The sequence below is a fragment of the Cimex lectularius genome, unplaced genomic scaffold, assembly GCF_000648675.2.
Source record: "Cimex lectularius strain Harlan isolate CLEC.00 unplaced genomic scaffold, Clec_2.1 scaffold1, whole genome shotgun sequence".
Classification (NCBI taxonomy): Eukaryota; Metazoa; Arthropoda; class Insecta; order Hemiptera; family Cimicidae; genus Cimex; species Cimex lectularius.
Genome location: NW_019392813.1, coordinates 3,490,809 through 3,507,385, shown reverse-complemented (window position 1 = coordinate 3,507,385; position 16,577 = coordinate 3,490,809). Strand labels below are relative to the sequence as shown.

Here is a 16,577-nt window from a genome sequence, read left to right as displayed (position 1 = left end):
CAGCATTTTTTTGTGCAATTGTACTTTTGGTACTAGTTGCTAAGAGTTCTCAATGCAAGGGGTTGCACATGTTCCATCAGAAAATACAGCATTTCTTGTGCAATTGAATTTTTGGTACTACTTGCAAAGAGTTCAAAATGCAAGGGGCTGCACATGTTCCATCAGAAAATACAGCATTTCTTTTGCAAGTGTACTTTTAGTACTACTTTCTAAAAGTTCTAAATGCATGTTCTCAAATTTCTTCAGATAATAACATTTTCATGAGTATTGTTTGTTTTCCTGCCACTTTCGGACGAACCTACCGTGTGATCTACGGTTTTGCGGGAAAAATCGAACTTCCCTTCTAGCATACTGGTTGTCAAAAATGGATTTTCTTGCAATTTATGCTTCAAAAAACTTGTCAACATCAGAATGCTTTCACGGATTTTATCTACTAAGCTAAAATAGCTCTTTAAATCGTACCATATGTAACATTACGATCTTTTACATTATAACATCAATGCTAAATTTGGGAACATTTTCATATACCAAAATCATGGTTTTAACATTTTTTATATATTTCTTATAAAGGAAGACGACGTAAAATGACGAATAAAATTCAACTTTATGGACTTCGCCTAGCTCATGCTTGTTATTGTGTAGATCTCTTTCAATATTTAAATGCACAACGAACGATCAGATTTGAATTTGGTCTTTTGGAATTTTAATTGGAAGGCTTTATCCCAAACGGGCTGACATCGGTCTCGTATTTTTTGACACGTGTCACTGAGGGGAAAACTGTTTAAGAAAGTGAGAAGTCCCATTTCCCCCCGAGTTATAAGGAGGCTATCTTAAAAGGAAAAGAGCTTAGTTTTCAACAATGGGTGTTGATTCTTCTTCAGCCGCAACTCGATGCCCCCCCCCCTCTCTCTCTCTTACTCTCTCTGTGTCTATCTCTCTTTCTCTCTCTCTCTCCGCGGAGGGCGAGTAGGGAGCGGGAAAATAATTTAAAAACCCCTCCTTCCCAACAGCAGTCCCACAATGGAATTAAAAATTCCTGAATTATTCCCTGAACTTAATTCTATTGCGGTTTTAAGCCGCTTACCTTCTCACGGGCCTCTATTATGAAGGATCCTTCCTCGAGATTAGAAGATTCTAGAAAATTTGTACTCTTTGGAAATATTATCCTATTAATTTTTCTTAAATCAGCTATACTTATTTATATGCGTATTTGCACTTTACCTTAATCATCGCTAATTGTTATTGTTTTGCTGTATAAGGGCTGATTTTATGTACTACGTGACAAGTGCGGCAATTAATGTCTAAGGTTTGAGAATTTTTCACTCTGAAACTACATAATGAATCAGTTTCAAATTTGACACAATTTTAGATCAACTATTTACCAACACGTTTTTTTTACACCCAAGGCTATGCAGATGACATTGTCATACTAGTCAGGGGAAAATTCGATTCAACATTAAAAGAGCTCACCCAAAAAGCACTAAACCTGGTGGAACAATGGTGTTTAAAACGGGGACTTAAAGTAAACACCTCAAAAACCTTAATTGCTTTCACCAAGAAAAGAATTATAGAAATATAAGGATTACGCTTCTATAACGAAATGCTGCTATTAAAAAATGAGGTCAAATATCTAGGAATAACCTTGAATCCTCACCTGCAACATAGTATAGCAAAGGGTAAAATATCGCTAATGACCATAAGAAGGACCTTAGGCAAATCTTGGGGACTAAAACCGAAAATGGCCTATTGTCTATACACGGCAGTAATAAGACCCAGAATAACCTATGGACCATTAATCTGGTGGAACAAAGCTAAAAAAAAGGTAGCTACCCAAACATTAGGCAGCATACAAAGACTAGCAAACCTATGTATCACAGGGGCGATAAGAACAACCCCTACAAAGGCATTAGAAACTTTGCTAAACCTACCTCCACTGGAAATATTCATACAAGGAGAGGCTAGGAAAAGCTCATTTAGGCTCCAGAAACAATTAAGCTGGAAAGGAACTAAACAATTCGGGCATACAACCATAATCAACAAAATCAGACATCCATTATTAGAAATGGGGCTGACTACATGATGAAACAATCTTCACAACTTCCTATAAGTCTCAACGGACTATAAAGGAGTAAGAACACAGGAGAGCATCAGATACAATGATATGGTACACAGATGGCTCCAAAACAAATGAAGGAACCGGATCAGGCGTTTTCTGTACAAGCCCAAAACAGTCAAACTCATTAGGGCAATACACTTCGGTCTTTCAAGCGGGAATGCATGCCATCAATGCTTGTGCCCGGGAAAATCTTAAAAGAGGTTACACTGACAAAAAAATCCTCATAAGATCAGACAGCCAAGCAGCTATTAAAGCATTAGCATGTAAAAGAATCACAGCAAAATTAGTCAGTGAATGCATTCAAAATCTCCAAAACCTGGGGAAGCACAACAACCTGATGATATCTTGGGTGCCAGGGCACAGGGGAATTTTGGGTAACGAGAAAGCAGACAGACTTGCCAGAGGAGGATCTGCAAGACCATACATAGGCCCCGAACATATTCTAGGGATAACAAAAACAAATATAGAATCCTCCATCGCAGAATGGATCCAAGCAAAACATAAGGAGAAGTGGATAAACTCTAGCGGTGCTAGACATAGTAAACTTATGATGAAAAACCCTCACCGAGACTGGCAAAAACACTGCTGCAATTGGAGATGGCCAAACTCAGAGGAGTGGTAGGACTACTAATCGGTCACTGGTATCTGAGAAAACATCTACACAACATGGGTATATACAGCGATGATCCCATTTGTAGATTATGTAATGAGGAGGAGGAAACAGCCACTCATATCATCTTCGAATGCGAAGCAACAGCTCAATGGAGATTTAACCTAACGTACGGAAAAAACTTAGGAAATCAAATTGCAAGAAGAAGGATTGAGTCTATTGATTGAACTAAGGACCTAGGAAGGTACAATAAGCCAGAAGGCTGCAGTGCCTGGGGAATACAAACCCCGCTTCCTAGTATCCTTTTCCACCATACCATACCAACACTTTTTTATATTACAATATTTTAGTGACTTTAAAATTAATTTAAAAAAATGCTGACAAATAATGCCAGCACTGCACGAGGAGGAGACGTGGTTGGCACTGAATTTGTTATCAGATTAAGGGCGAGGATGTCTTGCGGTCAACGTCGTCTGATGAGAAGTGGAGGGTTCTCGGGATGGGAGGAAGAGAGAAGGGCTTGGATGGGCTGAAAGAGGAGTGAAACTTGAAGAATAAGTGGGATAGCTAGATTAGACACGTGGTTAAACAGCTTGGACAAATTTGGCTTGGTGGTAGCCCATAGTTTCACTCCGTATGTCCTTAGGTTGATGAAACGTTTTGTACAGTGTCTGATTTCGGTCGGTTTCGTAGTTGTCCAATAGTATGTTTAAGGGTGGTAGATAGTAGGCAGAAGGGTTGAGGTGGGAAGAAATAAATAGAATGAAATTCAGAATCAAATTGGAACGAAGGGAATGTTGAGGTTATTGTAAATGGTGAGTCTTTTAGTCCTTCACTTGAGTCCCGTGTGGGGATGAATGTTAATCTACTGTCTAGTTTTTACCCTTTGTAAAAAGTAATTTGGGTGCATTTGTTCCAGCCAAGATTCATTTTTCTCATTTGCACCATCCGTAAATAAACTCAAGGTGTGATGTGGTTGTTCGAATAAGGTTCGGATTAGAAGGCAAATTGTGGTTTCATCCCAGTAGTACATGTACTGGAAAGGCAGTATTGTAAATAGTATAAAGGACGGGACCAAGAATGCTCCCATGTGAGACGCCGGCTTATATTGGTCTAATGGTCAGGTTTGATTGCACCCTACAGTAGCCCCGTATGCCCATGGGTTCATGAAACGTTATGCCACAAACATCTCACTGTGAAGCAACGTTCAAAATATGATTCCAGAACCTCTTATACTGTGTAGATGTTGGTAGTTCCTTGTTTTTGATTTTCATTAAAATGAAAGACTGTTTTTTTGGTAATGAAAATGAACATTTTCCCTTAGTCAGTCATGTCCTCCATATGATGCGCCAGGCTTTGATATTGACAAGTTGTTCTTGGATTTGGAAGGTTGCTTGGATGGGTTAGGACACAAAAGTATCATAATGTACCATCCATATGTGTTGGGATGTATAAGAATGGTATACAGGTTCGAACGGACCATCTAATGGCCTAGTGCTTTCTTCATCATCTCACTTTGAAGTAGCGACCAGCTAAATAGGTTTCAGGATTAAGTTATAAGAAGTGGGTAGGAGTGGTGTCAGACTTTTGTAGTAGTAAGAAAGATGAGTGTACCTTATATAAAAATTATTATATAATAAATTTAATATCATAAATGTAATTATGCCTAGTATTAAATTACACTTTTGCTTATTATAATGTTAACAGTTTCTTTAAAAGGAGAATTTCATTAAAAATAAATGTCGTATATTCTATTTAGAGCTCATTACAATCCGGTCCAAATATAGAAGGAAATCGTAAAAGTTAATTAAAAAAAAATCATTTTATTGTATTCTGCTTTCACTTGTCAGCGTCGGACCACCAGCAACGGATCTTAGAAACAATAATTACCGGTCAGGTTGTTTATTATGTAAGAGAAAAAGGCAGGTACTACATTAACGTGTACAAATCGAAAAAAATAAAACCAAACTCGTTGTTTGAGAGTTGCCCCGGGGGTGAAGGAGCGCTTATCTAGGCTAGAACAAGACCATTATTCTATTTCAACTTTCTGAAAGAATTCTTATTAAGTCTTTAGGGCCGAATGGCTTACTGACCCGAAGTATTTTGTTTTTAAGGCTTAACGGACTTGAACAAATTCTTTCGTGTTTATTTTTGAACGTTGAAGTTTTTCTTTTAAACAATTCGGTTGAAATTGATAGTGGGTGGAGAAAATAACATTCTGACTGGCCCGTAGAAAAAAAATACACTGTAGTTAGCCGAAGGAATACAGAATAATTCATATTTAAAAGTCATTAAAACAGAATTTTCCTTCTTTTAGAAGATTAAACACTGGTTAACGGTGCCTTAATTGTGAGAATTTCCGTCTATTGGAAACGTTTCATTGAGAAAGATCAGTTCACGTATGTTGGGGTAAGACTTGGGTCGAAGGTGCAGCAGGATTTTAATTATTTCACGCTTCCTTTATGGAGAGATCAAAACGTATTATATTGATTCTAGATTTATAATATCTGTAAATTATTTCTCTCTTAAATGCAAATAAGAACCGGTAAGTTATCCCGCTATGGATTTATGGATAAGAGGTAACGCTAGGAACATTTTCAATGACTTTTATGCGAATTTTACGATTCTCGGCTGAAATAGTTTTTTTTGTCTCTTCCAGGATCGCTGGTTTGTTATTCTTTTTCGAACTCGAGAAAGTGCACTATCCACTCGCAAAGTGCGAGTTAGTGAACTCATGTGAACCGGCACTGGGTCACTTATTGGGTCCGTCTTCACTCGCGGGTTTATTGAACTACTCAAACATGTTTCGGCATTGCGCCTTCTTCAGTGAGGAACTCGTCGAAAACGAACCCAATAAGTGACCCAGTACGGGTTAAGCATGAATTTTTTTAATGTAACCATCTGGGGTGCCTCTTCGCTTATATCCTTATACTCTAATGTCATTCACAGTTAATGTCTCTGCATCTTTTGACAGAGTTGGCGCGTTTCTGTCTCTTTTACCATTTTTTAACGTGTTAATTATGTTAATTAAATTGGCATTGGCCAATATAGAGGCTTGTTATTTTCATCATTTTCCGTCTGCTGAGAGGGAGTTTTTTTTTCTTTTTTTTCAAAGGGTCTTTCGTACTCGAAATGTGACGAGGGGTCCAACCGTTGTATACAGGGCGTTCCCAAATACTCGGTGTAATGAGGTCAATGAGGTTCTTTAGCGTCTGTACCAGGCTCATGGCCTTACCGGACGTTTTGATTTTCAAGATGAGACATGACGCACCTCCGCTCACGACTGAATGTGTGTTACAGCCGCAAGCGTTGGCGTAGAAGCTGTCCCATCCCCGAGGGGTCAAGACGAACCTCATTCCCCGCTTGCTCATTCCAAGTGGTCGAGACTGCTTTGAGCATCAGACCGTATGCCGCGCGTGAAGGGCTACCCAAGCTGGTTGAAATGCATCAGCCTGGATTCCCACGAACTCCCTAGATAGAGAAGGCCACTCTATCTCCCAGAGTTTTGCGGCTCCTCCAGCGTAAGAACTTCCGGATCCGCTCCGGCAGCGGTTTTGTTAAAAGTGAAATTGCTAACCACTCCCTAGAGGACTGCTTTCGGTAAAGGACACCATTCATATAGGCGCCACCAACCACTATCCGTTCCCATCCGCCACTTCTCACGCATTCGAGGGACTCCGTCAGCGTAGTCTGAGCGTCCTCAACGCTATACGCTTCGATGATCCGATCCTTCGTCTCCCGAGAGGTCGGGTTTGCAACAAAGGTCATACGTAACTGCTTGGGCGGAGATCACAAATAGAAGAGCAACCTCTTCTCAAAGTTCCCGCCAGGAGCATCACCACTAAGCCACTACGAGTCCGTTCCCATCTAGCAGGGTTGGACTTGGAACATTTTCTGCTACCCCGTAGTTCAGATGGTTATGCACACTCCCTCCCTCTATGCAGACAGGATCTGGTGCCATAACCCTCGTGTGCCTCTGATAAAACAACCGCTGTCCGCTGCCGACCCGGAAACCGACGCGAACCCATCTTATGCTTTAGAAAGGTTGCCTCGCTCCCAAGGCTACACCATTATGTTGTGCCTGGATACCCCCCTTGCATCCAAGGGTATGGGAGAGGTCTCAAGGAAGTATGCCGAAGGACCTGGAATGAGAAAGCGAAGGGATCGAGGACACGAGGCTCACCTTTTCAGATTGCTCCCCTGCCTCGGCCACACTGTACCACCCATTGTCACCGTAGTTCCACATTAAGTGGGCTATGACTCCCCTGGATGGATAGAAAAGATGACATGGCCGTTCAAGCGCCGAACGAGTCCACAACATCCCGACCAGTCATCTCGAGGGGACGAATCCGAGGTTATGCGACCGCCCGGCACACACCTCGGATTAAAGCCTTTCGTTCTCAGATACCCTTCTCCACAAGGTTGAATTCAGGGGGAGAGGTGTCAACCTCAGTCAGGCCATGTTTATACACATGTTTTAACATAAAATCTTTGGCCTACTTGTTTTAGCAATTGTTATATTACTGATTGTAAGTCCGCAGCACCCAATGTTATGTTGGGCGTTGGACGTTAAGCGTATGATAGTAATTATTTTACTTTACTTTATTATTGATTGTATCTGAATTTGGAATGCGGACGCCGATTTATTTTCATTTTAAACGGTTTACTTTATTAACGGTCCCCTGACATTTTTTACCGTCCCCGGAGGCGAAGTTAACGAGATGTGATAACAAATAAACCCGCGATTCGGAGAATTTTAACAGGAGGATAATCTCAATACGTGTATACAACGTGGAAGACGGTTCTGGGCTGTATTAACTTTTATTACATGAATTATCGTGTTTTCTCCTCGATGTTATCTTCCGGGCCGGAACGCGCCCCGAGGTCGTTTTTATTGTTTTGTGTCATCGGCTCAAGACGATAAATAAAGAAAAAGGCGGCCGTGGATGCATTCTTCAAACAGAGACGGCTCTAAAAATAGAATGACACGACTGATAAAAATATGGGAGTCCAGATACACATCAAAGCGAGATAGGATCTGAGCCGCGGGTGGTGTTACAACTGACTTAGTGGCCGCCCGAGAGAGTTGTGCATATAATTACGGCCTATTCACACCCTCCTCGCCCAGAGTTTCCATAGCGGACTGGCATTCGGGCCCAAACCCACGCAATCTCATAAATTATTTATGAGCAAGCCGCAACAGCTGTTTCCACTTTGCACGTATCCCAGGGCGAAAGAGGGGTTCCGTCGAGAATCGTGTTTTCTGCTCCTTGAACCGGAAGCAAGATAACGCCTACAAACGTCCTAAGTGCACTTATCGGTTATTTTTTCGATATTGGAATTGGATCGATGTTCAATCAAGAAGGTGTGATGCCTGTATATTTTTATCTTGGCGGCTTTTTAAACATTCATCGCAGCATCTTTTTTCACATACGACGATATTACCCGATTCTTGACAGCATAATATTACACGAATCCATTAATTAAGGTTTGTACTCACAATTTTAAATTTCTTTTAGGATATTAAACAATTATCAAATTAAAACTGTTTGTCGTCTCCGATCATCTGGTCACAAACGACGGTCCGGGGTCTACCGTACATTTGACTTTTGTTGATTCCTAGTCAGCCTGTTCTCACTGTTTTGCTCTGTGTGCGCTTATTAGCCCACGGGCTTGAACTTAAAATTGAATGTCCTCTGTTTTTAAAACTGTGAGACGCGTCCTGGCAAAGAAACTGTTGCTGAAGATTTCAGTTCATAAGCCAGATGCGCCCGTCTGGCAAAACAATGAGGATAGTTAGACTGAGTATGACTGGAAACGACATATGGCTTTTGCTATACTGGTCCAGTTTTGGTCTCTCAGGTCGTTTCGGCACAGAAAATATCACTGAAAATGTTGAAATGTCGAATAACCAACAACCGTGTCCGTCAAGCCAAAATAGAAAGGATAGGAGGACCAAAAAGATTGGAAACAACTAGACTACAGATATTTGGCTTTTATTATTTTTTTCCGGTACGCAAAATCTCGCTGTTTTGATCTATCAGGTGCGTGTGTACAGATAACAGTATAACTGAAGATGTTGAAATGCCGAAACGTGTTGGTTGGTCAAATGCAACTAGGATAGGCCAACTAATATGACTGGAAGTGATCAAACTACAGACATTTGGATTTTTCTGTATCCTGGTTAGCATAGCTTCCTTGTTTTGATAAGTCAAACGCGTTTTGGTTCAGAAACTGAAATGGCGAATTGCGGAATTGCGCCGTTCAGACGAAAACCAGGAGAATAGGCAGAGCCGGGTTCATCAATTTGCCTCAAATACTTGTAGTTTACTTGTTTGGAAACGTACTGGTCCGCTTATCCTCGCCGTTTTGAGTCGTCATTTGGTTCCCCACCCAGAAGATCATTACCTCAGATATGTCATAATTCAAAACTATTTGGTAACATTTCAACATAAAGAACTTTTCACTTGGGTTAGTTGATCCATCTCACCAGCTCCGACCATCTGACGTTCCCACTTGTTTGATTGATAACCAGCCAAAGTTATAATATGGTTAATATGTATTAATTGTTATTATGTTTTAACAATTTAAAAATTCATAAGATAATTTTTTTTGTTTCAGGTGAGAGCTTAAACCTAGGGTATTAAATCTTAAACAGCTAAATTGATAAAACTTGGATGATATAAGGTAAAACTTGTTTATAAGAATCTTTAAGTGCTTCCTAAATTTGTCTTTAAGTTCTATAGTCAACATACTTGTGTAACTTATTAAAACAATCTCTAATGTTAAACATAAAACATAGTTTAAAGTTACGTCAAAGTTAGTGAAGGTTTTGCAAGGATGTCGAGCGTCATTGCTGCAATTAGCCTAACCACGACGCCGTGTTATTGAATTCATTTAAGTCTCGTTCACAGACAGAAAACGCGGTAATTGCGTTTCTCCAGGAGGAGGAGGGTGAATTGCTGTTATTTAGTTTATAAATAATTGGGTATTACAAGCCGACGCGGTCTGCTGCTTACTTTCAGGACCGCCCCTCCGAACGGTTTCCGTATGAAGTTAAGTACGAAAAAGATAAGCGTTAACGTTTTCATTCCGAAAGATTATTCAGTTTTGTACACATGCAATTATTTTCGACTACAGTACAGAAACCGTAGTGTAATGGACTATTGCTGTGCGTTTATTTGCCATAAATCAAGTCCTAGGATTGTCCATGTGGTCGGAAACAAAATACCGGTCGACGTTATGTTCCCCCGTAAGTCCCATGGTAATAAATGAGAGACAAACCCACCGGTGACCCTCTAACTCTTTGTGCGCAATTCCTGGACAAATTTGTGGGTATTTCCTTTAATTAAAATCGTTTATGAAGATGTCCCGGAATCCGAGTTCACTGTTCAGAGCTTATGCTCGAACTTGCACGGTGGGCTGTGAGACGTGGTAAGCGTGGGAAACTAATTAAAAACGAGGTTGTTACAACCAATTTCACCGTGCAAAAACAATTTAATATTTCCAAAGTACATATAAGAAAATCTAACTTAAATAAAATACTACTGTCAAGCTCAATCTTCGGTCGACAAATGCACGATGTTTCACCTTAACCTTAGGTGGTAGACGGGTCTTCTTCCTAAGACCATGATTTTAGTAAATTGAGCCAAAAATAGATTTATGAATAGGTTTTATCTTCGGTTTAGGAATTATAGGTAGGAGGAGAATTTTCAAAATATAAGAAAATGGGAAGTTCTAATGGATTCATGGATGATTTTGGAAGTCACTTGATCATTAACGGGATTTTTCGTTCCAGAACATGCATAGGTGCGCCGTAGACCTTCAGTTCATCTGTCGACATGTCTGAATGTTGATGGAAGAATGAAGTGTATGTAGGTAGCTAAAATTCAGTTATTCATTTTTCCTCCACTTGTCAGTTCTCCGTTGGTATGCTGACGAAAAAGATGATTTAAGTTAATTATATAAAAATGTTAACTTTGGAGGAAGACAAGGAGTATGTTTGATGATGTAAACCTGTTTAAATAGTGGCTCATCAGGGATGGCTGTATGTCTTGGCACCCGAACCATTATTGTCAAATACTTAAACCGTGTCCTTCTGCCAAAAGCAAGGAGGATAAGCTCGCAAAAATAACTGGAAACAAATAAACTACAGTTATGTGTATTTTGTTGTATCTTCATCCGCATAAGCTTGCTATTTTGTTTTGTTTTGGCGCGCTCAGGTAAACAAATTATCACTGAAAAAAGGGGAATGCCGAAATCGTTCGTCAGACATGTATATGACTCAGGTCGAATTCTAGTCGTTCACCTTTACTCACTGTTCAGCCAGGAAAGCGCGTTTTGTCACACGAGTCACTACTGAAGATGTCGAAATGCCTAAACCGTGTTCGTCAGACAAAACCATCGCAGATGTGCGTACTGCGTACCAAGATGATTGGAAATGAACTTCTTACATTTAGCTTTTGTTGGATCCTAGACGGCATAACCTTGCTGCTTCGTTCTGCCAAGCGCGTTTAATAAGACAGAGGAATCACCTGCTTGAAAAGTCGAGCATTAAGGAAGTCTATGTGCCTGTTATGTCTAAACGTCCCCGCCAGATAAAAATAGTAGGGGGATAGGCAGAGTAGTATGGTTGGAAACGAATGAACTACGGCCATTTGGCTTTTGCTGTATCCTGGTACGCTGTTTTGGTCTGTCAGGCGTGTTTATGTAGAGAAACCACCACTGAAGTAGAGGAATAGCTGTTTTCTGATGAAATGAAAACAGCGCAACAAAGAACAATACCGAGTAGTCATCTGGTGAAGTAAATCTGCTTCAAACGTCGCACTTCACAGAAGTCTGTACGTTTCAAGTACTAGTAGGACCAGAACCCTTCTGTAAAATTACGAACTGTCATAAAAACTGAACACTTGTTGAATAGTTCATGGAAAAAATCATACCAGGTGGAACATCTTAGGGCATATTGCATGTCTACTAACAAGATATTGTAGATTCAATTCAGGCAGATCGTCCCACTCGTGAGGTACGAAGGGTTAAAACATTTTAAAATACTTTTATCATATTATTCTTAATTAAAAACTATGCGCTATATCGGAAGTCGAGACAAGAACCCATCCCTGGGAAATAACCGAGGACCTAACCACTTAGCCATCTCGGTTCATTAGTGTGCCTTACCTTATCAAATGCTAATGTGGTTGTCTGAGAAGGAAAATGTTTCTACTTGTGGGAAGAAAATCTAACTACAGTAAAACCTGAAGTTCTACTATCAAAGCTTTGGAAGCTAACAAAAGCTTAAAGCTCGAGCTATAATCCATTCGTGGAGGAGCACAATAGTCCCATTTTAGACTTGGCTGTTTAAATAAAGGAAGGGAGGCAGTAAATATAGATGCAGCTCTTTCATTAACCGACGGGCCTGAACGATTAACTGAAAGAACTGTCAGTTGACCGTCTGTCATAGAGGTAAATGAAACAGTGAGTTAATTGAGTTTATCGTTCAGACATAACGTGTGCTCTTCCTTGTATGATATATAGCTCTCTAGCTTTTAGGCTTTTTATTCGCTTCCAGCCTTTGATGATGGTTGTCAGTTATATTTGTTGGATTCAGATTTCTTTCATTTGTAAGGTATTTACAGTAGAAGACTATTCGTACCTGGCTTTCTGCATATTCTTCACACGGAAAATTGGATGATTAACTGAGCGTATGACCTATGACTTGCTTTATTTAGGAGGAGAAATGTATCATTCAAACAACTAAATAAAAATGGTTATTTATTTACTTCTTCTCATAGGTGAGCCGTTTGGCAAAAGTTCTCTGAACTTAGGCGGCATGACGGACGGTATTCGTTGAAGGCCTATAGTGGGAGGCGGGGTGTCTCCGTCTTTGTATATTCGGTACGTGCTTGGAGTTTTCAGTCCCAATTTTATCGGACTTATCTCGGACTTCTTCCTCGGCGATTCCTTTCGCGCCTTTCCTTCATCGCGTTTCGGCGAGTCTGACTTACCCAGGTATGTCCGTTGTCGACGGTTGAAGCCGGCCGGGAAGCCGATCGTGCAAGTCTTCGAAGAGATGTGACCCAGGATCGCGAGCTCGTCCGCCTTGCGCAAAAGGTGCGTTTTCATCGGCCCTTCGCAGAACTCTTCGGCAGTCATACTCAGAAAACAAAATCTTGCCAATAAGCTATTATTGAGCTTCTTTCTCGCTTCTAAAAACAAACATAATTTTGATCTTAAAGCCCGATTAGGTTTCAAACTGTCCGGTTTACCATGATCTTCACAGCCTGCTCTGATTGCATTTTGTTTACGGCATACCATCCATTTGTGTACGAGCCTGAACAATTCGATTTCTGTAATATTGAGTGCTGGCTGTTCTAAAATAGCATTGAGAGAATATACGTCCAGCATCAGTACGTTATGTTCATTAATTATTTCTTTTGTTTGCTTTTGAATTATCTAAAAACGATAAAATCTTATTTCTAAAAGAGGAAGTGACTTTTTCTTACCATTAATTAACGCTAAATGAAGCATAATAATAAAGACCGATTTGGTTTACGACTTACCGAAGCGCAACGGTTTTTCAATTCGGCCAAGTCGTTACTTTCTGCTAAAATGTATACCTCTAAAATTGAAGAAATATCAAGATTGTTTTCGATATATTTTCGAGCGATATCTTTCAAATCGGGTACGTTCAATTTAGCCGCAATCCTGTACAGTTCGATAGCGTGAAGGCTCGTTTGAGGTTTGCCGTTCTTAGTGTAGACAAAGCTGAAAGAACGCATTTAAGCATGATTCGATAAACTTTCAATTTTAGGTAGGCATACTTAAGAAAGATATCAATGACTTCCGGACTGATATTTGTGAATACTATTGTGGCGTCCCCTGGGATTTTAAAGACTTCGGAATTGATTATTTTTTCCAAGACGTTACTTGACATACTCAATACAAATCTGTGCGCCTGAAAAATCTGTGAAAAAATTCGAGTAAAATAGTACTTTTTAATTAGAGATCCATGAAAATAATACTATAAACAACAACACACACCTCTTCCCCTTCTTTATTCTTAATTTTGATATTGACATCGCACCCATATTTTGTTTCATATAAAAATTGAATCTTTTCGTCCCAAGATTGGTTGTCCTTCCGCCAGTCGTTGGGTGTGTCGTTTCTGAAATAAATCAGTAGTTGTTAATAATATATTCTTTTATACGTTGTAACATTTATCTAATCCTGGCTCGGTATCCTCACCTGTCTTCCAAGGAAATTGTGGCTTCATAGTATTTCATCTGAAAAATAGAAATAAAATGCAATAGAATGAATACAGTTGAAATTGAATCTGCACGTCAAAGAAAAGAAGATAGGGAGAAAGAAAGAGAGAAAGAGAAAGAAAGAAAAAGAAATAAATAAATAACGAAAGAAAGAAAGAATGAGAAGAAATAGCTAAAAATTAGCTAGATAGATGGATAATAGAAATAGGTTGGTAGTCATAGCACACTCGCTAGAATGGTAGGTTGTAGATAGGTAGGTAGGTAGGTAGGTAGGAGAGAGAGAGAGAGAGAGAGAGAGAGAGAGAGAGAGAGAGAGAGAGAGGAGAGAGAGAGAGATTGAGTGAGAGAAGATAGAGAGATAGCTAACAATTAGCTAGATAGTTAGATGATAGTAGATATATAAAAAAGGTAGAGATAGAACACTAGGAAGTTAGAAAGTTAGATAGATAGAGAGAGAGGAGAAAGAAAAAAGAATGTACGAGAGAAAACGTTGCCACAAAGGGAAAGAGAGTGAGAGAAAGAAAACAAGAGAACAAGAAAAAACGAAAAATGGAGCTAGATAAACAGCTGGCAGTTAGAGAGAGAGTGAGAGAGAGAGGAGAAGGAAAGAAAAAAGAAACGACAATCTGAGAGAGACAGAAAGAAAGAGATAGACAGTGAATGAGTGAGGAAAAAAGAGAAATAAAACTAAAGGAGAGAGAGAGAGAGAGAGAGAGAGAGAGAGAGAGAGAGAGAGAGAGAGAGAGAGAGAGAGAGGAGGAAAGAAAAAAAGAAAGAAAGAGAGAAAATGTTGCCACAAAGGGAAAGAGAGTGAGAGAAAGAAAACAAGAGAAAGTAAGAAAAATAAAGATAGCTAAACAGCTGGCTGGCTAGATAGATAGATATGAAGAGAGAGGGGAGAGAAAGAGAAAGAGAGAGAGAGAGAGCGAGTGAGAGAGAGAGACAGACAGACAGACAGATAGAGACAGAAACACAGACAGAGGCAGAGGAGAGTGTAAGGAAGAGAGGAAGAAAAGCAAGAGAAAGAAGGAAAGAAAATTGGATAGTTAGAGAAAAGAAAGAGAAATGGAAGAGCGAGCGAAAGAAAATAATAGATAGATAGAGAAAAAAATAATATGTAGAAATAGGAGAAAGAGAAAGAGAGAGAGAGAGTGAGAGAGAATTGATACGAGAAAGAAAAAATAGAGATAGAATACGAGTGGGATATTTAAAACTGAAGTCGTTATTTAATACAGTCAAAATTAATTATTCTTAGAAGGTAGCTATGAGTTATTTTAATATTATTTAACAATGGGTTTTAAGACTTGAAGAGTTTTGCTAATAGCTTTTTCTTACATAATATGTATGTAAAATCAGAATTAATAATAAAACAAGTAAACATAGGACTTATAAAATCAATTTATTTTCTTATTTTATGTTTTGAATGAAAGCGATATAATATTTACACAAAATTAATATTTATACAATATATCTTATATATTGTATATTGAAAACTAATTCTGTAAATAAATTAACATTTTTAGGAATAAATTGATTTTGTCTGTTTATAAATCCAGCGCCATGTGATTTTTGTCTTGATTTCCTAGTATATGTCTTGATTTTCAACATGTAGCTTTCCTAATGATGCAAAATAAATACTTTGGTGGTATGATGACCTTAAAGAGTGTCATGCAACCACGTAACTCTATACTTGAACCTGGCTAATAGAAATTTCCAGTGACAAAATTGTTCAGATAAAAAAAAAAAATCATATGTTTCTTATATATTTTCTCATAGATAACCAAAGGTAGATTTTTTAGTTTATAATTTTTCTTAAGTTTTAGAGTAGTTTAGCGTGAATTGAATTGTAATTATTATTATGCAACAATTGCGTTTATATACGTGAGAATTCTCACCTTGGTGTACGCCGGTTTGGATTTACATCTTTTCCAGTTTCAACAATCGCGACGCGACTACATCAGCGCATCCGGTCAGATTCGGAGCAGTGTTTTCGTGTCTTCATGTTTTCGTGTAGTGTACCGAGGGAAGAGAAAGAACTCTCATAAAAGTGCTTAATGTTAGGTGTGAAACATTTGTGTTATTTGACAAAATCACATTTATATAATAGTTGAAACTTTCGCTGCTAATGTCCATTGGTGTTTGGTTATTTCCGGTTTATAAATGGACCCGTATCAAATACAATTTGGTTGTCTTAAAGGAAATATTTTTATTAAAAAAGAGTAGAATAATCGGTCAAAAACACAAAACAGCCACCATAACCTTGGTACAAGTTTATACATGCCATGTGCTTTTATTTTCAGGAATTATTTACACGCGTGTTACGCATCAATTTTAAATTAAATTGCGGTTTTTTCTTAAATTACGTTTATGTCATTGAGGCTGTTGAATTTTTTAATTAAAAAAAAAGATTGTCTACAGTGCAATCTGCTTAACAGTTAACTTGCCTGCACCTTTGCTGGCTTCTTCCAGAGCATTAGGAAAGTATTCAAGTAACTGCTGAATGTTGACAGGCTATAGTTGAGGATCAGAGGTTTGGGTTTGAAACGGGGAGAAAGTTAAAAAAGAAAAAACACACCTGAGTTTGAAATTC

The 16,577-nt window shown here is 38.9% G+C and overlaps 2 protein-coding genes across 4 annotated transcripts in view; one reads left to right on the top strand and one right to left on the bottom strand.

Moving 5' to 3' along the window:
- Positions 1 to 16,577, top strand: part of LOC106665249 — a 96,254-nt gene that overhangs the window by 19,645 nt on the left and 60,032 nt on the right. Inside the window, exon 1 of one of the 2 annotated variants that reach the window (XM_014391556.2) lies at positions 9,392 to 9,413. The exons of the other annotated variant lie outside the window; for it this stretch is intronic. The gene's annotated coding sequence lies outside the window, so the exon portion shown is untranslated. Of the gene's footprint in view, positions 1 to 9,391; positions 9,414 to 16,577 lie in introns of those variants that run through there. 2 annotated transcript variants of the gene reach the window in all.
- On the bottom strand, positions 12,482 to 16,280 carry LOC106665240. 2 transcript variants are annotated; one of them, XM_014391534.2, is made up of 7 exons: positions 15,883 to 16,280; positions 13,968 to 14,005; positions 13,764 to 13,887; positions 13,544 to 13,686; positions 13,340 to 13,487; positions 12,989 to 13,175; positions 12,482 to 12,928 (listed from the first exon to the last, which is right to left on the bottom strand). In XM_014391534.2, the coding sequence occupies exons 2-7, from the start codon at positions 14,003 to 14,005 to the stop codon at positions 12,495 to 12,497; spliced, it is 1,074 nt and encodes a 357-aa protein (XP_014247020.1). In that variant the 5' UTR covers positions 15,883 to 16,280; the 3' UTR covers positions 12,482 to 12,494. The 2 variants fall into 2 exon arrangements, with proteins under 2 accessions (XP_014247020.1, XP_014247011.1); XM_014391525.2 differs by having other exon boundaries at positions 13,283 to 13,487; positions 15,883 to 16,276.